Source organism: Salmo trutta, chromosome 36 (assembly GCF_901001165.1).
Source record: "Salmo trutta chromosome 36, fSalTru1.1, whole genome shotgun sequence".
In the NCBI taxonomy this organism is placed as follows: domain Eukaryota; kingdom Metazoa; phylum Chordata; class Actinopteri; order Salmoniformes; family Salmonidae; genus Salmo; species Salmo trutta.
The window spans coordinates 38,410,520-38,434,022 of record NC_042992.1 but is presented as its reverse complement, the minus strand read 5'-3'; the positions used below and the strand labels follow the sequence as shown (position 1 = coordinate 38,434,022).

General features: G+C 41.0%; 1 protein-coding gene across 1 annotated transcript; it reads left to right on the top strand.

Annotated features, from left to right (window-relative positions):
* The first annotated feature begins 188 nt into the window (after positions 1-188).
* On the top strand, positions 189-11,575 carry LOC115176043 (homocysteine-responsive endoplasmic reticulum-resident ubiquitin-like domain member 2 protein). Its single transcript, XM_029735788.1, has 9 exons — positions 189-1,020; positions 1,556-1,858; positions 3,785-3,862; positions 4,044-4,160; positions 8,348-8,472; positions 8,648-8,779; positions 9,212-9,502; positions 10,488-10,599; positions 10,816-11,575. Exons 2-9 carry the CDS (start codon positions 1,712-1,714, stop codon positions 10,987-10,989), a joined length of 1,176 nt encoding a protein of 391 aa, XP_029591648.1. The 5' UTR covers positions 189-1,020; positions 1,556-1,711; the 3' UTR covers positions 10,990-11,575.
* Positions 11,576-23,503: the final 11,928 nt, after the last annotated feature.

Sequence of the window (23,503 nt, the reverse complement as noted above, 5' to 3'; positions counted from 1 at the left end):
GCATTCCAGGTTCCTCATGAAGCTGGTTGAGAGAATGCCAATTCCCACACTGTAATTGTTTGGACACAAATGTTCTCACCGCATACCTCACATAGAAGATGGCGCTTCAAGTCCTTAGGAAACTGTGCAGTATTTTTTTATGTATTATTTCTTACATTGTTAGCTCTTTTTATAACCATGTGTATGTGACCAATAAAATTTGATTTCCAAGCTTCACATATTCTGGTAGAGTCTCCTCAAATTTTTTTTATATCAACCGGCTTTTCTCCTTCCTTCCATTCACCACACGGGTCAGGCGACGTGCACTTGTGGGTCCTCCTCGTCTTTTTCCAACGAGCCTCCAGCTATAACTCCTTTGGCAGGCACCCTGCTCCGAAAATCAATACATGTTACTTCTCTCGTGGACAATGGTGCCAGATCCAGTGAAAACTTGTTCTGTTCTTCATCAACACAATTAACCAAAGCAAGGCTGCGTCTAGTCACCTTGGTTGAATCCATCTTTCCCACTGCTTTCTTCACAGTCCTTGATATCACAAATGGATTTCCCAAATGAATCTCCTTGTCCAAAAACGTAGTCCAATAAGAAATGCATTATTGGACCGGTCCTTCAACTTTTGCTCGTTTTGTTGTATTCTTTGATTTCAACTTTTTTTTTCATTCATTGTCACACACTTCACTTGCCTCACTTTCAAATTCTAGCACAGTCGCCATTATCTCCCAACCACCACCATGCAAGAGTTCTTAACACGTAGCCCCTAACCTTCACCCATTGTAAATGTAAACTTCAATGGGGTATGGAAGTCCCAAGGATCCCGGTCAGCACGGACCATTCGATTATACGAGTTCCGGATGTGGGAGGAACAGCTGTTTTGGACACGATGACGTATATCCGCTTTCTTTTAGCGATCGGCTGGCTAGCAGACCAACAACAACAACCGTTCGGATATTCCGATTATATTGAAGGACTTGTAATTGAACTTTACAGGTGATCAAGGCTACGTACAGCCGCTGGAAGCTAAGGTGGGTACAGACATTTTATCGGCCTGACATTGCGAAAGACTGACCATCCTCATTGCCAGAACGTTGAGTTGAGGATAACTTGTTAGCTAGCTAACAAACTTAACTCTGATAGCAAACTTCTGCTGGTAGTATAGGCTGGTACCGAGATCGCTAACAAACATCAAATATCCGTGCTAAATGAAATGGCAAGCTAACGTAAATTAGCTTGATCGTTTAATAAGTACTATCTAGGCTTGTCGTTTAAGGCAGCCCTCCGCACCTCTGATTATCAGGGGTTGGGTTAAATGCGGATGACACATTTCAGTACAACTAACTAGGTATCCCCCTTTCCCTTCCTTTCAATGTCAACTCAGAAGGGTCGCTTTATAAAAAATACAAAAAGTTACACATGGTAAATTCTTATTGGCCGTAGCCAGCTAACGTTAGTCACCTAAGTTACAAACCGTAGCTAGGTATGTAGTCTGTGCAAATCAAATCTACTTGCATAACACAGTGTTAACTTCCCCAAACAATGTGTCTTTAATCTTTTTTTCAGGTTTCAATGCGGTGACCAAGTATCAGCTAATTTTACATATTGCAGCTGGATAGCATTTTGTAGTCGTCTGCATTGGGAGAGACCATTCTGTTGTTCCAGCCCAACATATCTGGGCTATGTGCAAGGCACCATAAGACTCCAAGAGGACACTAACACATGGTGAAAAACATGGACCTGGGTCCTGTTATCCTTGTCATTAAGGCACCCAACCAGAAGTATGATGACCAGACAATCAACTGCTTCCTGAACTGGACAGTGGATAAACTAAAAACCCATATCTCACATGTATATCCCAGTAAACCGGTGAGTAGGTTATGGCTTACGTACAGTGAGATTGGTCTCAGTTTTCATTTCCCTTGCGGTCTGTTCAGATCAATAATGTATATACAAATCATTGGTTCAGATGGGGTTTGAACATTCAGTTAGAAATATATTGCATAGTAGATGACATAAAATAGAACAATAGAGCCATGTCCACTCTGATGTGGGATGTCTTGATTCTGAAATGCACTTCCCTGTTTATTTAACTTTTTAATTCATGGAGGTTACAGCCATCTGGGACAATTTGTTGCTATCCCTGAAACATTATACTGGCAGACTGTCAGTAGCACAAATGTTAAACTGCTACTGTTTTCCCACTGGGCATAAACTGGTTGAATCAACATTGCTTCCATGTCATTTCAACCCCCAAAAATCTCTGAAGACTTTTAATTAACGTGGAAAACAAATTGGATTTGCAAAAAGTCATCAATGTAGTCTTTTTCACCCAAGTTTCAACCTAAATCCAATGACATGGTGAAATGTTTTGTTGATTTCATGTTGAATTCACATTAGTTGATAACTCAACCAAATGTACATCAAAACTAGATGTTGAACGGACATCTGCCCAGTGGGTTAGGCCTACTTCTCCCTGAAATTTCCAGGGCTGCATTTGTATGCACAGTTACAGCAGCCATCATTGAGGATTGTGACTGGATTGCGTTGTGATCTGATGCAGGTGTAGGCTATAAGTAGGATACATAGCCTAGTAGTCCAAGACTAATTTGAATTGAATCCTTTGTTTACGTTAATATTTTTCAATGAGTGGGCTTGGAGAGAGAAACAGAACCTAGCTCGGTTTGCTTTGATGTGAATGAGCCAATTAGTAATATAGGTTTATAAACAGTGTCATGTGTTTTATTTACCTTGTTTATTTGTCTGAAAAAAAGGACTGCAGAATACTGACAGTCTAACTAGCTTAATTTAGTCTTCGCTGAATTCACCATCACATTTTCTACACTAACATCCTATTTACCTCTGCAATTGCTTTTTGCTACACAGCGATGATTTCCTAACCTGGATAAACATCTGTTTATATCTAGGCCAGCACTTTTGAATTCATGTCATGTCATATTACTAAAATGGATCGCCTAATGTCTGTGATGTGAACCTATTACCATTGGAGATTCATTTTTAGAACCCATCACCACAACCAAAATAATGTCAAACACAGTTGAATAACCTTGAATAACTAACTATAGGGGGAAAAGAGAGGTGGGAGGAGGATAAAGCAATAATGAAAGGTTGTGCTGGGCCTGTATTTGAAAAGATTCTTGTCTTGAAAGTGTGTGGATTTGACGTCAGGCTGGAAGGAGGGCAGTGAGATTCCTTTGTTCTCTGATTTCCTTATGGTTCCTGCTCAGTAAACACTGAGCACTTAAAATCACTCTGGTCTGGTAATCTCAGTCTGTTGTGTGTTCTCCAACTTCTCTGGTTAGTGTCATCCATCACTGTTTACCATAATAGTTTTAACCAGGTGACAGCCTTCTTTGTTAAAGCTGCAATGTGTAACTTTTTGGGTGACCTGACCAAATTCACATAGAAATGTGAGTTATAAATCTGTCATTCTCATTGAAAGCCAGTGTAAGAAGCGGTAGATCTGTTCTATGTATGCTATTTCTTTGCTTCCCGGCATTGTCATTACCCTACTAACCTAATCCTTGGTTTCCTAACACCTGTCGCAGGGATTTTTATGCCACTGTAATCTTCGGGCGTACGGCCCAAGTGTTTTTTTCGGGCTATCTAAGCCCCCTTTTGGTCCAGAAAAAAAACGGTGTCAATCTGATTAACTAAACTGAGATTTAAGAGTACATGTGGCCAAATCGTTTTTTCAAAACGTTCATAGATGACCAGCAGGGTCAGTAATAAATAAGCTGTTCTATGTTCTGAACTGTCTGATTTTCATTGTAGTGCTCCAAAGACCAGAGGCTGGTGTATTCTGGGAAGCTGCTCTTGGATCACTTAACACTGAAAGATGTGCTCAGAAAGGTCTGTCTGCTGCATTCATTTTCTTATATTTCATCTTCACCTGATATTCTGTCCAGAGATTATGGCAATGTATGCATTCACTTTAGATTACATTCTTAAAGTCAAGATGATTACTTTGACAATTGTATTTTAATGCAATATTGTGGCTGTCCTTGCTAATGGCCACGGATGACTCTTACAGCAGGATGAGTACCACATGGTCCACCTGGTGTGTGCATCACGCACCCCTCCTGGGTCCCCCAAGGTCCTCAGGAGCCACAGTAACAAGGCCACTGGAGTCCCCTCTACTAGCTCCACGGTGAGTTACCGGTATGCATGCAACACCCATTGATTGCCACACATTTCATCATCCCAGCACACCTTGGGCTAGCCTGAGTGCCAGTCTGTTTGTGCTATCATGCCAAAAATGGCTTGACAATGAGCTATGGAGATGGCAAGAGCACAAACAGACCTAAACCTGGCTTATTTAGGCCTACTTTCTATTGTAATCCACACAGTTCCTCAGATGATTATACATACATACATACATACATACATACATACATACATACATACATACATACATACATACATACATACATACATACATACATACATACATACATACATACAGTTGAAGTCGGAAGTTTACATACACTTAGGTAGGAGTCATTAAAACTAGTTTTTCAACCACTCCACACATTTCTTGTTAACAATCTATAGTTTTGGCAAGTCAGTTAGGACTTCTACTTTGGATCCCTACAAATCAGCTGGGCTAGACAATCTGGACCCTTTCTTCATAAAATTATCCGCCGCCATTGTTGCAACCCCTATTACTAGTCTGTTCAACCTCTCTTTTGTATCGTCTGAGATTCCTAAAGATTGGAAAGCGGCCGGGGTCATCCCTGTCTTCAAAGGGGGAGACACTCTAGACCCAAACTGTTACAGACCTATATCCATCCTGCCCTGCCTTTCTAAAGTCTTTGAAAGCCAAGTGAACAAACAGATCACCGACCATTTCGAATCCCACCGTACCTTTTCCGCATCCCACCGTACCTTTTCCGCTATGCAATCTGGCTTCCGAGCTGGTCACGGGTGCACCTCATCCACGCTCAAGGTCCTGAACGATATCATAACCGCCATCGATAAAAGGCAGTACTGTGCAGCCGTCTTCATCAACCTGGCCAAGGCTTTCGACTCTGTCAATCACCGTATTCTTATCGGCAGACACCATTCTGTATACATCTGGCCCTTCTCTGGACACTGTGTTAACAAACCTCCAAATGAGCTTCAACACAATACAACACTCCTTCGATGGCCTCCAACTGCTCTTAAATGCTTGTAAAACGAAATGCATGCTCTTCAACTGATTGTTGCCTGCACCCTCCCCGACTATAGCATCACTGCTCTGGACGGTTCTGACTTAGAATATGTGGACAACTGCAAATACCTAGGTGTCTGGTTAGACTGTAAACTCTCCTTCCAGACTCACATGAAGCATCTCCAATCCAAAATTAAATCTAGAATCGGCTTCCTATTTCGCAACAAAGCCTCCTTCACTCATGCTGACAAACATACCCTCGTAAAACTGACTATCCTACCGATTCTTGACTTCGGCGATGTCATTTACAAAATAGCCTCCAACACTCTACTCAGCAAATTGGATGCAGTCTATCACAGTGCCATCGGTTTTGTCACCAAAGCCCCATATACTACCCACTAGAGGTCGACCAATTAATTGGAATGGCCGATTAATTAGGGCCGATTTCAAGTTTTCATAACAATTGGAAATCGGTATTTTTGGATGCCGATTTGGCCGATTTTTTTAAAATAATTTTTTTACACCTTTATTTAACTAGGTAAGTCAGTTAAGAACACATTCTTATTTTCAATGACGGCCTATGAACGGTGGGTTAACTGCATTGTTCAGGGGCAGAACGACAGATTTTTACCTTGTCAGCTCGGGGATTCAATCTTGCAACCTTACGGTTAACTAGTCCAACGCTCTAACCACCTGCTTTACATTGCACTCCATGAGGAGCCTGCCTGTTACGCGAATGCAGTAAGAAGCCAAGGTAAGTTGCTAGCTAGCGTTAAACTTATCTTATAAAAAACAATCAATCAATCATAATCACTAGTTAACTACACATGGTTGATGATATTACTAGTTTATCTAGCCTGTCCTGCTTTGCATATAATCGCTTAGGTACACGTTGCTCCAACCATAAACATCAATGCCTTTCTTAAAATCAATACACAAGTATATATTTTTAAACCTGCATATTTAGTTAATATTGCCTGTTAACATGAATTTCTTTTAACTAGGGAAAATGTGTCACTTCTCTTGCAACAGAATCAGGGTATATGCAGCAGTTTGGGCCGCCTGGCTCGTTGCGAACTGTGAAGTCTATTTCTTCCTAACAAAGACAGCCGACTTCGCCAAACGGGGGATGATTTAACAAAAGCGCATTTGCGAAAAAGCACAATCGTTGCACGACTGTACCTAACCATAAACATCAATGCCTTTCTTAAAATCAATACACAGAAGTATATATTTTTAAACCTGCATATTTAGCTAAAAGAAATCCAGGTTAGCAGGCAATATTAACCAGGTGAAATTGTGTCACTTCTCTTGCGTTCATTGCACGCAGAGTCAGGGTATATGCAACAGTTAGGGCCGCCTGGCTCGTTGCGAACTAATTTGCCAGAATTTTACGTAATTATGACATAACATTGAAGGTTGTGCAATGTAACAGGAATATTTATACTTAGGGATGCCACCCGTTAGATAAAATACGGAACGGTTCCGTATTTCACTGAAAGAAAAAACATTTGTTTTCGAGATGATAGTTTCCGGATTCGACCATATTAATGACCTAAGGCTCGTATTTCTGTGTGTTTATTATATTATAATTAAGTCTATGATTTGATAGAGCAGTCTGACTGAACGATGGTAGGCACCAGCAGGCTAGTAAGCATTCATTCAAACAGCACTTTAGTGCGTTTTGCCAGCATCTCTTCGCTGTGCTTCAAGCATTGCGCTGTTTATGACTTCAAGCCTATCAACTCCCAAGATTAGGCTGGTGTAACCGATGTGAAATGGCTAGCTAGTTAGCGGGTGCGCGCTAATAGCATTTCAAACGTCACTTGCTCTGAGACTTGGAGTAGTTGTTTACCTTGCTCTGCATGGGTAACGCTGCTTCGAGGGTGGCTGTTGTCGTTGTGTTCCTGGTTCGAGCCCAGGTAGGAGCGAGGAGAGGGGCGGAAGCTATACTGTTACACTGGCAATACTGAAGTGCCTATAAGAACATCCAATAGTCAAAGGTATATGAAATACAAATTGTATAGAGAGAGAGAGTCCTATAATTCCTATAATAACTACAACCTAAAACTTCTTACCTGGGAATATTGAAGACTCATGTTAAAAGGAACCACCAGCTTTCATATGTTCTCATGTTCTGAGCAAGGAACTTAAACGTTAGCTTTCTTACATGGCACATAATGCACTTTTACTTTCTTCTCCAACACTTTGTTTTTGCATTATTTAAACCAAATTGAACATGTTTCATTATTTATTTGAGGCTAAATTGATTTTATTGATGTATTATATTAAGTTAAAATAAGTGTTAATTCAGTATTGTTGTAATTGTCATTATTACAAATAAATAAATAATAATCAGGCAATTAATCGGTATCGGCTTTTTTGGTCCTCCAATAATCGGCATCGGCGCTGAAAAATCATAATCGGTCGACCTCTACTACCCACCACTGCGACCTGTATGCTCTCGTTGGCTGGTCCTCGCTACATATTCGTTGCCAAACCAACTGGCTCCAGGTCATCTATAAGTCTTTGCTATCTCAGCTCACTGGTCACCATAGCAACACCCACCCGTAGCACGCGCTCCAGCAGGTATATCTCACTGGTCATCCCCAAAGCCAACACCTCCTTTGGCTGCCTTTCCTTCCAGTTCTTTGCTGCCAATGACTGGAACGAATTGCAAAAATTACTGAAGCTGGAGACTCCCTCACTATCTTTAAGCGTCAGCTGTCAAAGCAGCTTGCCGATCGCTTCAGCTGTACACAGCCCATCTGTAAATAGCCCATCCAACCAACTACCTACCTCATCCCCATATTTGTTTTTCTGCTCTTTTGCACACCAGTATTTTCTACTTGTACAGCCTCATCTTCACATATCACTCCAGTGTAAATTGCTAAATTGTAATTGTAATTAATCACTATTGGCCTATTTATTGCCTTACCTCACTTTGTTTTGCACACACTGTATACAGATTCTTCTATTGTGTTATTGACTGTATGTTTGTTTATCCCATGTGTAACTCTGTTGTTTTTGTTGCACTGCTTTGCTTTATCTTGGCCAGGTCGCAGTTGTAAATGAAAACTTGTTCTCAACTGGCCTACCTGGTTAAATAAAGGTGAAATAAATAAAATAAAAAAAGTGGAGTTAGAGAAGTAAAATAATCCAAACGTATTTGTCTGTTTTCTCAGATGGGTCAAAGCCCCAGTGTCCCCTCCCAGAGTCAATCAACCTCCTCTGAAGAGAGCTCTGACGGGCTGAGACATCGGACAGGCCCCGCCCCTAACCATGCAGCACACCCTGCCTTTATGCAAGGGTAAGTCCTTATACACCAACACGGTTAGTTCTGGAAACTTTATGATTGGCCAAGAGGTGAACTACTGTTGACTCACTTCATAATAGATTTGTGTGTGTTTTTATGTGTTAATGTGCTTGTTGTCTACTAGTAATGTCTAAACCCCTTACCCTGCAGCTGTGTACTTACCTTGCAGCTACATGTGGAACCAGTTCCCGCCACAGCAAGGCCCTCCCACCAACATGCCAGCCTACCCTGGCATACAGTACAATCCCATGACGCTGCTGTGGTGGCAGCAGGTGTACGCCCGGCAATACTACATGCACTAGTAAATCTGCTGTCTCCCAATAACTGTGTGACAATATGCTCAATTACCCATGCTGTGTCATGGAATCACTGAGATTCAATCTTAATTATCTCACTTTGACATGTTCTCTATATAAAACTAACCAGGTTCTCAGGTGGACTAATTATCTGACGCATGGAAAAAAGTCACGACCATGCTGATGGAACGAGGAAGCATCGGTACAATTTCATAATTGTCGACAGAAAATGTTTGTTCGACATGGGATCTTTTTGTGTCGTGAAAATTAATAGTGCGATAAATGGCGGTGGAAACGCCTTCATGCACAAATATTGTTTTTATGTGGATTTTATAATATTCGCATGAAATCTGTCAACAATTAGATGGAAACCTAACTACTAATCCAGTTTCTCTTTACATTAATTTCTCTCTCTGTCTCTCTCCCTCGCCCTTCAGTCAGATGTTGGCTGCCTCGTCTCACCATCTCAGGCCTGACCTGCTCTCGGCCCAGCCTGGCCAATCAGATCCTCTGAACCCACCTCCCCCGGAGGAGCGCCATGGCGACCCCAACATCCAGTTGAATGCCCAGGGAGCGGAGGCGTTGCTGAACGAGGAGGATCAGAACTGTGATTGGCTTGACTGGGTGTACACTGTGTCACGCGCCGCCATCTTGCTCAGCATAGTCTACGTTTACTCATCCTTTAGCCGCTTCGTCATGGTGATTGGTGCCATGTTGCTGCTATACCTGTGAGTATTCCCCTGCACCCTCTCAAATTAATGCTGTGTGTCCCTTTTAGCGGTGACATACTAGACTGGCCCCAGAACTCGATGTATGTGCTATCTTGCCAATATCCAAAGAGATAGCTATACAGCTCTGGGACCAGGATCTTTCCATGACCGACTGACCAAATTAAAGCTATGATCCCTTATTGATGTTACCTGTTAAACGGGCTCCCGAGTGGCGCAGCGATCTAAGGCACTGCATCTCAGTGCAAGAGGCGTCACTGCAGTCCCTGGTTCTAATCCAGGCTGCATCACATCCGGCCGTGATTGGGAGTCCCATAGGGCGGTGCACAATTGGCCCAGCGTTGTCCGGGTTTCGCCCGGGGTAGGCCGTCATTGTAAATAAGAATTTGTTCTTAACTGACTTGCCTAGTTTAATGAAAAAAATCCACTTCAATCAGTGTAGAGGAAGGGGAGGAGACTAATTTTTAAGCCTTGGGATTGGATTGTGTATGTGTGCCATTCTGTTGGTTGAATGGGCAAAACAAAAAATGTGAGTGCCTTTTAAACGGGGTATTTAAACGGGGAACTGCAACGCTGCTGGGTTTTTCACCCTCAATAGTTTCCAGTGTGTATCAAGAATGTTCCACCACCCAAAGGACATCCAGACAGTTCGACACAACTGTGAGAAGCATTGGAGTCAACATGGGCCAGCCTCCCTGTGGAACGTTTTCAACATCTTGTAGAGTCCATTCCCCAATGAATTGAGGCTGTTCTGAGGGCAAAAGGGAGTGCAACTCAATATTAGCAAAGGTGTTCCTAATGTTTAGTATACTCAGTGTATTTGTACAAATTGTGTAAATGGAAAGTGAGTTCTGAATACTTTATTTTAACCCTATACCTTTCTTTTCTGGTCTTCTTGGCTCTTTGACCCAACAAATGTGTTGTGAAATGGTCACCTATTATGTATCACAGGGTTTGTTATTGGCTGTTTCTGTGTTTTCGTTAGGCACCAAGCAGCGTGGTTCCCCTTTAACCTGGAGAACGAACTTCAGAACCCTGGGGACGGGCCCCACCAGGACGAGATGGAGGCTGACCTTCTTCATGATCTCCAAGAGACGGTAGGTCATCTGTAACCTCTGACCTTTTACCTCTAGTTTAAGTGCTTTTGAATGTGGAATGATACAGTAATTTAATTTGCAATAGCAGTGATGCATGATTTATGTAAAGCTTGTCTGGTAATGTAAAATGGCATTGCTATGGTGAATGATTACAATTGTAAGAGGGGGGGAAAAAATCTATCTAGTTTTACAGTTTGTGTTGTTTGACCTACACAGGAGCGGGTGATGGATGACGGCTTAGGGGATGATGATGATGCGGACAGTGGAGAGGAAGGACCAGAGGATCCCAATGGTATTCCCCATGTTGGCTTCCTCAATACAACTTGGTCATTTATTGTCACGTTCTTCATGTCTCTTATACCTGAGGGGCCCCCCAATGCTGCCAACTGAGGCAATGAGCCATGGAAGTCAGAATGGCACTAGTGACTGAACTGAATACACTATCTTAGTATTCCCAGCGAGTTCACCCCTAGGTCTACACAATTATTGTACATCTACCGGATCACAGGGCACTACCGAAGAACTGAATGGTCACAGACAAAAAAGGTTTTGAAGTGAACAAAAGAATGACACTTTGGGGGGAAACAACATAATTTGAAACTTTCAATATCATGAGATCTAAATATTCTTCAGTATGATCTTCTCGGTTGTTGTAGTGTAGGAAACTAATGACTTGTAAGAAGACAAGAGAACATCGATCCCTGTGTAATATTATCTGCTTAATACAATGATAATTAGCCCTATTTCTGTGTGAAAGAATGATCAAGTATGTACTGTCTGTATAGTTGCAATAATTGTTAATTATTGCAACTATTTAATATAAACTATTTTAATATAAACTTCAGGCAATCAGTTAGAAAGTACCCTAAATCCTATTTGTTGTGATGTGTTTGGCGCGTAATCTGTTAAAATGGAACCTTGGCGTTCGTTTGTTGGTAACGGTCGTGAGCATCAAATAAATGCTCGAGCTCAAGCATTATTGAAAACAGACAACTTTTTTAAAATATATATATTGTATCCAGTATAAAAAAACATGAATATTATTGTTTTTTTGATATGAATTAATATAACGATGGTGCAGTAAAACCGTCCTGATACGGGGTTTCCATGCTTACTAAAATTGCGGCGCGTCCTCTGAAGTTGAGTGGCACATAAAATGCTTGCTAGTTAGCAAACTAACGTTAGCTCATTACTTCGAAGTTTGACAAAGAAAATAACCGTTTGAAAATACTGAAACGAGTATCTCTGGCAATTATGTAATATTTTGAGGCATTATTGGACTCGGAGTCTGAACCTGTTGACTCACAGTTCAGTCGATGAGCCCCAATTTAGTTCTGAAAGGGATATTGAGTAATTGTTACAATCAACCGAAGTCATCCAGAATAGTGGAAGTCATCCAGAATGGTGGAAAGGGTAAAGGCATTGAATTTGGCCGTCATGTCAACAAACGACAGGCACGGAAATGTGTTTCTCTCAACTGAGTTTTGCAAACCAAAGAAGATGGGAGTTGACGTGTCTGTTTTCATCAGAGATAAACTAGGCCAAACTGCGAGATTGTATAAACATTGGTATCAGTCATTCTTGGTAAGTGTCAATATTCGCCTCAAATATTAATTAACGAACCTATTAGCTAATTAAGCAATATGGCACGGGGAGGTGTGGTAACTGGCCAATATACCACTGCTAAGGGCTGTTCTCATCAAGACGCAACGTGGAGTGCCTGGACACAGCTCTTAACCGTGGTATATTGGCCATATACCACCAACCCCTGGTTACCAACTACCAATTAGAGCAGTAAAAATAAATGTGTTGTCATACGCGTTGTATACGGTCTGAAATACCACGTATGTCAGCTGATCAGCATTCAGGGCTCGAACTACCCAGTTTATACCAACTCCCACAAAAGAAACTCAGTCCAGCTTTAAACTTACTCTTGAAAGTTGTAATAGTAGAATGCACAAGGAGCAATTTCTAAATTGGGTAGTGCATCATCAGTTCATCTTGTAATGTTAGTCATACCTTAGAGAGCTATTTATAGAAATGTCCAGATCAACTACCCCATGTCAGCTAATGTCTTTTTAGCCCATAGGTGTAGCTGTAAACATTTTGTTGGTTTTATTTGTCAGGATCTGTATTATTCCTATTTCAAGTTCTTCATCAAAGCACCATCCTATTTGTATTGGCTCCACCTGATCATGGAGTACCCTCTTGTGATCAATGCTCAATCTGTTCTCAGAGGCAGTGGAGGAGTTGGAACTATCTGGTATTACTTTGCTAGCAATAATTTATCATTTTGTAAATATGCAAGTGCAGATATTTATTTATTTCACCAAACAAAGACAAAGGAGAAACAATGGCTATCAAACTTTGCTTTGGCTGGGGTCGTGGAAGCTGCAGGCATGGTGATTTGAGCTATCCGATTGGCCAGTGCTGTAGGCACACTCGAAATAGTTTATTTTCAGACAAATTAAATGGTCCAAAAGGGAAACACTTTGCTTACCCGGTGCGCAGGGCTTCTGAATCAAGTGAACATACCGCCAACAGCGCAAAAAAATGTATGTTTGGTGATCAACTATGAATGCCTAGAAGATCGACCAGTCGATGACCACTGGTTTGTTGTAAGCCATGACAAGTAGTGGCATGATGGCACAAACAGGTACCCAGGCTAGTTTATCCCTATGGTACTCCATAAAACCATGGTCTTTGGTATCCATGCTGTTTTGGTGCCCCTAGCCACTCTAGGAGAAAATCTGAGTTTTTTGGGGGGGGGGGGTCCTTTCCAGTGGCAGTTGTCTTGGAGGTGTCATCAACGTCCTGTGTTTCTTCAACCATGGAGAGGTAAGAGAGAGTTTTGCACTTTGGAGCTGTGTACTCTGTGAAATCCATATGAAAGTTTCCTCACTTGGGGCTCCCGAGTGATTGAGCGGTCAAAGGCACTGCATCTCAGTGCTAGAGTCATCACTACAGACCCTGGTTCGATTCCAGGCTGTATCACAACTGGCCATGATTGGGTGTCCCATAGGGCAGCTCACAATTGACCCAGCATCGTTAGGGTTTGGCCGGGGTAGGCCGTCCATCTAAATAAGAATTTGTTCTTAACTGACTTGCCTAGTTAAATAAAGGTAAAATTAAATGTAAAAAATTCATGTTTTGTTGAGATTCATGTAAATTGATTGTTGTATACAGTGTATGGAAACTATCTTAGATCCTTACAGGGGTTGGCTGGTGGTGAATGCTATCTCAACTAGGGATGCACGATTATATCGGTGAACATATCGGAATCGGACGATATTAGCTAAAAATGCCAACATCGGTATCGGAAAAATCTGATGTCAAAGCTACCGTGCATACCTATATAACGTAGGTACGTAAGTAATGAGTCGAGCAGTCATTTGAAAGAATAAGAACATTTCAGTGAGACAACTCAAAGGTGAAATCCATTAAAGCCAAGATAATGGAATTCGTTGACCTTGACAATCAACCGTTCTGTCGTGGGTGATGTTGGCTTTTGCCGACTGGTCGAGCACTGGTGCACACTACCAAGTGCGCTATTTTTCAGATGTTGCCCTAACAGAGTTACACAGTAATAGCGTCACTGCTATTAGCTTCATGACATACATACTATGGAATGCTTTTTGGGTATCAAAAAAGATACAGTAGCACTGTCAAAGCTGTACAAAAAAGTCTGCAAACAAGCAAACACCGGCCACGAACGATGTTATTTACAATACCGCATTGGTAATAAAGCAATTTGTTTGACCGCAACTTCTGGGGTAGCTAGCTTTAGCTTGATACCTAGCTAGCACCAATATAACCAGCCTGAAAACAATGACCAGTAGAAACTGCAGTCATTTTCATTATTCTTAGCAATGATTTAGGAATCCTTGTGAGAAAGTATTAGCTAGGTTGCCACTTGTTGTTTGCCTAGTAACATTTAACTTCAGTTCATGAAAATAAATAGCTAGCCAGCTACTTAACCCGGTTGCCCAAAGCTAACGTTATAAGCAGCCAGCTAGCTTCATCTGGCTAGCGATGCTCGACCAAACCAGGTTATGTGTTGTGAAGCTAGCCACAGTAAGGATTAGGCACAGTAGTGGAATTTGCGGTTTGCCTTCAAAATAAAAATATGTCATTGACAATGATGCAAATGAATACAAATAGTAGAAGTATGCCATACTTTCCACTATTGTGGCAAATCCTTATTGTGGCTAGCTTCACATGATGATGGTTCCGACCACCATTAATCAAATAAGAACTGTCTTATAAATTAGGATTATTTTAGATGATGACACTTAGCTATATAGTCAGCTAGCTAACTATAGCTACTGAAACAGATGTCGTTTTACTATGTTTTTGGGTAAGAACATTGTTTGCATCCATGAGCTAGCTAGCTTTTTGTTTTATGACCAGCACTGTAGGTGCGCAAGACAACTTTACCAGCATCATAGCATACGTATCGATGAATCGTTGTGGCATATGAAATACGAGTGATAGTGTAATCGATGTGTAATAACTACGTACAAAAATTATGAACGTGTTAAATTATTTATGTGACGTGCAGTCATATTCCGGTCCTGATTGGTCAACAAGCTTATTTGACACTCAAATAGTGTTATTTGACGTATCTTTTTTGACACGCAAAGACCCAGACACGCGTTCCATAGAAATCCTGGTAAGAATGAAACGACTGAACAGCAAGTAAGTGAAAGAAATAGGTTTTGATTGTTTTACTGGTAATGGGGACATACTGTACATAAATGCCAACAAATAACTTGTTGGTTAGTGTGGTGTGTGTGTGTGTGTGTAACCTTTATTTAAACTAGGCAAGTCGGTTAAGAACAAATTCTTATTTATAATGACGGCCCGGACGATGCTGGGCCAATTGTGCGCCACCCTATGGGACTCCCAATCACAGCCGGATGTGATACAGCCTGGATTCGAACCAAAGACTACAGTTACACATCTTGCACTGAGATGCAGTGCCTTAGACCGCTGCGTCCGTGTGTGTGTTAACTATTTAACTGTACTAGAATGCTTAAAAGGCCGCAAAAATGTTAAATATTGGTTATCAGTATCATTTTTTGGGGCAAGGAAAATATTGGATATCGGTATCGGCCAAAAATGTATTTTCAGTGCGTAATCTCAACTCATGCTATGTATTCCATGTGGACTCCACCGCTGAGGGAGAGCTTCTCCTATCCCTTCTTTGTCCTGCAGATGCTGCTGTGAACACACATTCTCGGGTATTTTCAGTTCACATGCCATTGATTCTACCTATTTATGACCATCTTGGGCTTCACCACTCTTTTCAAAACCCTATTTATGTTTTATAGATAAATATTCAGTTAGATATATATTCACTTAGATAAATGAATACATGTCACTGATGATTAATGCAAATAATACTGTTGTCTTTGCACCATTTTGTAGGCATTCCAACCCTGGAGGAAGATCCCTAGTAATTATTGGTGCTTGCAATGTGTTGTTCCTTCTTCCTTGGCCATTTGCCCAGTTTGTTTTGCTAACTCAGGTAAATAAATCCACACACTGAGGTAAAAACGCATACCTGGGATGTACCAGTCAATTTTCAAGATTCTGTTTATGTACTGAAGATCCTCAGCTGTACAGTAGGGTTCCATGACAATAAATTGAAATGCTTATGTTGTCTGTCTCTTCAGGTTGCATGTCTGTTTGCCTGTTATTTGATGGGCTTTCTCCACTGCCAAGATGATGCCACTACTTGCGCACCTGGTATTACTACTGAACTGATATTTAGACAGACTTGTCACAGGATTAAGAAACATACTAGTATCTGCTGTTGTTGTGAAATTATCATAGTATAGTTCCAACATGAACATTTTTCATAAATTATGGTTTGATGATGGATCAATGTATTTTGATTTGCTCAAATGTTATTTATTTCTCTCTTTAGGCTTCACTTGCCATCTGCTTTATTATGTTGTTTGGGAATTTGGCACTTTGACATCTTTTTACACTTCTTCCCTGGTTGCTGGTCGGGTGAGTAGACTAGGAAATAGACTGAAATGCCTGAATACACAAGTGTCATTCTGTCACACTCATTCCTGTACGGTGGTGTTTTTCAGGCCATCATCGCACTGAGAGACGATGTTGCACGAGTCTGCAAACCTGGAATTGTCACAATTGCAGTAATTTATATGCTGGGGTAAATTTGTGAAATTACATTCCTCAGAATTTGACATTTTTCAGTGACCTTTTTCAAGAGAGATCTATTGAATTCCACTGGTATGATAGCATCCCATGGGTCTCAACTCTATACCCCCAATGTAACACCTGTTAACATGCAATTACATACAGATTATTGGGAAAGTATTCAGACCCCTTCTTTTTCCAAATGTAGTTACATTACAGCCTTATTTTAAAATTGATGAAATTAGATTTTTTTCTCTCATCAATCTACACACAATACCCCATAATGACAAAGCGAAAAGTTTCTTAGAAAGTTTAGCAAATGTATAAAAACAAAACAAATCTGAAATACCTTATTTACATAAGTATTCAGACCCTTTGCTATGAGACTAGAAATTTAGCTCAGGTTAATCCTGTTTCCATTGATCATTCTTGAGATGTTTATACAACTTGATTGGAGTCCACCTGTGGTAAAATCAATTGATATGACATGATTTGGAAAGGCACACACCTATATAAGGTCCCACAGTTGACAGTGCATGTCAGAGCAAAAGCCAAGCCATGAGGTAGAAGGAATTGTCCGTAGAGCTCCGAGACAGGATTGTGTCGAGGCACAGATCTGTAGATTGGTACCAAAAAAATGTCTGCAGCATTGATGGTCCCTAAGAACTTAACATGACAATTAGAAAAATAAACCATGTGAGTTTTTTGAGTGAGAATTAAGACTTTCGAGTAGTGTGACATGTATATTAGCAACAGATACCATTAATAAGATGGGGCTAGACGCGTCTTATATGGTGAGCTACCGAGTGGCTAGGACAGGCAAGCCCCATACTATTGTGGGGGACTTAATTCTTCCTGCTGCCGCGGATATGGCTGGGACAATGCTGGGTGAAAAGGCCAAAAAAACTATACAGACAATGCCTTAAATCAAACTACCCTGTTTCACGAAGCATCAGTGACATGGCAGGAGATGTTTTGAAACAATTACTTCTTCGCATACAAGCCAGTGAATTATATGCGTTACAGCTGGATGAGTCAACAGACGGGCCTGACACAGCTCCTGGTATATGTCCGTTAAGTTTATGGGGGGTCAATTAAGAAAGACATCCTCTTCTGGAAACCAGGACAACATGAGAGGATATTTTTAAAGTACTGGACAGCTTTGTGACACCAAATGGACTTTGGTGGTCAAGATGTGTTGTATCTGTACTAATGGCGAAAAAGCCATGACAGGGACAGGGACAAGCTGCAACATCGAGAGCATCTTGACTGGTTGCATCACTGCCTGGTATGGCAACGGCTCGGCTTCCGACCACAAGGCACTACAGAGGGTGCCATCCAGGACCTCTACACTCAAAATTGAGGCTATGATTAAGAAGTTAGAGCTCTTTTCTTTCTGCATTAACAAGGACAACACACAGGTCTTTCCATCATTGTATAATTTTTTGTGTGCAAATTAACTCAATCTTACGGACAATGTCAAATGTGATATAGCGAAGCACCTGAGTGAGTTGGGTGCACAGTTACGCAGGTACTTTCCCGAAACGGATGACACAAACAACTGGATTTGTTATCCCTTTCATGCCCTGCCTCCAGTCCACTTACCAATATCTGAACAAGAGAGCCTCATCGAAATTGCAACAAGCGGTTCTGTGAAAATTTTATTTAATCAGAAGCCACTGCCAGATCTCTGGATTGGGCTGCTCTCAGTTTCTTGCCTTGGCAAATCGCGTTGTTAAGACACTGCCCTTTGCAACCACGTACCTATGTGAGAGTGTATTCTCGGGCCCTCACTAGCATGAAACCCAAATACAGGCACAGACTGTATGGAAAATTATTTAAGACAGACTCTCCAATACAACCCAGCATTGCAGTCATGTGCATCCTTTCAAGCACAACCTTATTAACCTGTGGTGAGTTATTCACAATTTTTGATGAACAAATAAGGTTTTATGTAAGATGGTTAAGAGCAAAATTATTGATTATTATTATTTGTGCCCTGGTCCTATAAGAGCTCTTTGTCACTTCCCACGAGCCGGGTTGTGACAAAAACTCACACTCATTCTTATGTTTAATAAGTGTATCGGAAGTGTGTGTGTTGCAGGCTTACAATGATGGCAAAAAACAACATTTGAGAGTGTGCTGACCCAGGTGCTAGAGGGGGTACGCAGCTGGAGGTTGAATGTTTGGGACTATAAAAAGTTTGGGAACCACTGGTCTAGAATGTCATTGTATGATGTAGCATTAAGATTTCCCTTCACTGGAAGTAATGGGCCTAGCCCGAACCATGAAAAACAGCCCCAGACCATTATTCCTCCTCCACCAAACCTTACAGTTGGCACTATGCATTGGGGCAGTTAAAGTTCTCCTGGCATCCACCAAACCCAGATTAGTTCGTCGGACTGCCAGATGATCATCACGCCAGAGAACGCGTTTCCATTGCCCCAGAGTCCAATGGCAGCGAGCTTTACACCACTCCAGCCGATACCTGGCATTGTGATCTTAGGCTTGTGTGCAGCTGCTCGGCCATGAACACCCATTTCATGAAGCTCCCAACGAACAGTTCTTGTGCTGATGTTGCTTCCAGAGGCAGTTTGGAACTAGGTAGTGAGTGTTGCAACCGAGGACAGATTTTTACACGCTATGCGCATCAGCACTCATCTGTCCCATTCTGCGTGTGTGGCCTACCACTTCCTGGCTGAGCTGTTGTTGCTCCTAGACATTTCCACTTCACAATAACAGCACTTACAGTTGACTGGGGCAGTTCTAGCAGGGCAGACATTTGTCAAACTAACAGTGCCACGTTGAATGTCACTGAGCTCTTCATTAAGACCATTTTTTAATTAATATATATTTTTTTTACCTTTTTATTTAACTAGGCAAGTCAGTTAAGTACAAATTCTTATTTTCAATGACGGCCTAGGAACAGTGGGTTAACTCCCTTGTTCAGAGGCAGAATGACAGATTTGTACCTTGTCAGCTCGGGGATTCGAACTTGCAACCAACCTTTCAGTTACTAGTCCAACGCTCTAACCACTAGGCTACGCTGCCAGACCATTCTACTGCCAATGTTTGTCTATGGAGAGTGCATGGCTGTGTGCTAAATTTTACACACCTGTCATCAACGGGTTTGGCTGAAGTAGCCGAATCCACATACTGATATATATACTGTATAGTGTATATATTTACAAAAAATATACAGTATATGTGGTATTGGAAATGATGCAGACAATTACATTGATGGAAGCCACAATCGATCTGAAATATTAAAGCTGACCCACCCCCTAAAAATATATATATATACAGTACCAGTCAAAAGTTTGGACACACCTACTCATTCAAGGGTTTTTCTTTATTTTTACTATTATTCACTATTTTCTACATTGTAGAATAATAGTGAAGACATCAAAACTATGAAATAACACATATGGAATCATGTAGTAACCAAAAAAAGTGTTAAACAAATCGAAATATATTTTAGATTCTTCAAAGTAGCCACCATTTGCCTTGATGACAGCTTTGCACACTCTTGGCATTCTCTCAACCAGCTTCACCTGGAGTGCTTTTCCAACAGTCTTGAAGGAGTTCCCACATATGCTGAGCACTTGTTGGCTGCTTTTCCTTCACTCTGCGGTCCAACTCATCCCAAACCATCTCAATTGGGTTGAGGTCGGGTGATTGTGGAGGCCAGGCCATCTTGATGCAGCACTCCATCACACTCCTTGGTCAAATAGCCCTTAGACAGCCTGGAGGTGTGTTGGGTTATTGTTGTTTTGAAATAGAAATGATAGTTCCAGATGCAAACCAGATGGGATGGCGTATCGCTGCAGAATGCTGTGGTATTCATGCTGGTTAAGTGTGCCTTGAATTCTAAATAAATCACAGACAGTGTCACCAGCAAAGCACCATCATACCTCCTCCATGCTTCACGGTGCGAACCACACATGCAGAGATCATCCGTTCACCTACTCTGCGTCTCACAAAGACACAGCGGTTGGAACCAAAAATCTCAAATTTGGACTCCAGACCAAAGGGCAGATTTCCACTGGTCTAATGTCCATTGCTCGTGTTTCTTGGTCCAAGCAAGTCTCTTCTTCTTATTAGTGTCTATTAGTAGTGGTTTCTTTGCAGCAATTTGACCATGAAGGCCTGATTCACTCAGTTTTCTCTGGACAGTTGATGTTGAGATGTGTCTATTACTCGGGCTGCATTTTTTTAGGCTGGCAACTGTAATTATCGTATCCTCTGCAGCAGAGGTAACTCTAGATCTTCCATTCCTGTGGCGGTCCTCATGAGAGCTAGTTTCATCATAGCGGTTGATGGTTTCTGCGACTGCACTTGAAGAAACTTTTAAAGTTCTGGACATTTTCCTGATTGACTGAACTTCATGTCTTAAAGTAAGGATGGACTGTCGTTTCTCTTTGTTTATTTGAGCTGTTCTTGCCATAATATGGACTCTGTCTTTTACCAAATTGTGATATCTTCCATATACCACCCCTACCTTGATACATGTGAGAGCAAAATTACAAGTTACATTATAAATACTGTTATTGCATCAAATGGTTTTATGCAACAGAATAGGGGGTTCTTAGAACTCTATTGTGTCTGTGTGAACTGAGATTGGCCGTCTGGCGGCTTAATGCTGACAGAAGATTTACGATGCCTGAGGTGATAAACCTAACAAGACCGCATTCCATAGCATGAGTTGGTGTTTGGGTGCTGGGAGGTACCAGGGTGTAGATGGCTTCTGTATGGATAATTAAGAGTGTAACCTTGTTTTGGAGGCCAGACCCTGGTTTCTAGACAATGAGAACAGTCTTTACTGTCTGCCGTGAATTATTAGTATCTTTCATATGAATCCTAACCTTGTGACCCATTCCATACATCTGTCGTTTGTCATGAACATTCAGGGGGATGTACTTTGCTATAAAATTCTGTGGCTCAAATCTGCTCGTTGGGCTCTCAACGAATCATCTAGGGGTGGTTTGTCGACAAGCTTCATTATTGCAATAATTAATCAATGTTATTAATACGTTTTAAATGAAGTAATATCCTGATTGGTGACCTTGTTTCTCCTCATTATTGATTAGTATTTCCACGACACACAACACAACTGATTGGCTCAAACGCATTAAGAAGGACAGAAATTCCACAAATTAACTTTTAAGAAGGCACACCTGTTAATTGAAATGCATTCCAGGTGACTACCTCATGAAGCTGGTTGAGAGAATGCCAAGAGTGTGCAACGCTGTCATCAAGGCAAAGGGTGGCTACTTTGAAGAACCTCAAATATAGCATATATTTTGATTTGTTTAACACTTTTTTGGTTACTACATGATTCCATGTGTTATTTCAAAGTTTTGATGTCTTCCCTATTATTCTACAATGTAGAAAATCGTACAAATAAAGAAAAACCCTTGAATGAGTAGGTCTGTCCAAACTTTTGACTGGTACTGTATATAAATAAAATATGTTACTCATTGTGTATATATATTCCTTATTATTTTTCTATTTCTATATTTTTTCTCTGCATTGTTGGGAAGGGTCCGTAAGTAAGCATTTCACTGTTAGTCTACACCTGTAGTTTACGAAGCATGTGACAAATACGTTTTGCAATAGAAAATGAAAACAAGTTTGTTATTGGTCACTTTCCCTCCGTTTCAGTCCATTTTCTTCCATTTGGTGCATTATGAACAAAGCCCTGTACTATGTTCTCTCACACTGATTCCCACCTAACTGTACTACACTTCACAGTTCTGGGATCTGGGACATGGAGGATCAGGAGAATGAGAAAGTTGTCGCTATGTGCCCTCCTGTCCATCAACTCCCAACCTCACTTCACCACAATGTTCGAGAACAAAGTCTACAAAGTGCTGAAAATCCCCAAAGCTGCCAAATATTACCTTTTTAATATAGGGATATCATTTTCATTAAACACGTTAAATTTCACCTTCAATCTCAATTTCTTTAGTCTGGTGTTTTTCTTTAATCTCTACACTACAGAATAATGCCTTTATCTCCTGAACAGTTTAAAAAGCTCTAGCTGAATCCCAAATCACCCTGTTCCCCTCGCCCCTCCATTTTCGCATTCACGCGCACCTCCACCATATGCACAAGTGTCCCAAAACTGAGTGACTGAAAATCATGGGGAGTGTAGAAGCTAATTGGACCCTCCGATAGCCACTTTGACTGAATCTGCTACACTGGCTTCCAGTGGTGTAAAGTACTTAAGTAAAAATACTTGAAAGTACTACTTATTAAGTCGTTTTTTGGGGTATCTGTACTTTACTATTTATATTTTAGACAACTTTTACTTCACTACATTCCTAAAGAAAATGATGTACTTTTTACTCCCTACATTTTCCCTGACACCCAAAAGTACTCATTACATTTTTAAATGCTGAGCAGGACAATAACATTTTCTAATTCACAGACTTATCAAAAGAACATCCCAGGTCACCCCTACAGCCTCTGATCTGGTGGACTCACTAAACATATGCTTTGTTTGTAAATTATGGCTGAGCATTGGAGGGTGCTCCTGTCTATCTGTAAATAAATAAAAACAAGAAAATGATGCTGTCTTGATTTGCTTAATATTAGGAATTCAAAATGATTTATACTTTTACTTTTGTTAATTAAGTATCCAAAGTAAATGTAATTGATAAAATATACTTAAGTATAATTAAAACCAAATACTTCAAGCAGTATTTTACTGGTTGACTCACTTTACCTT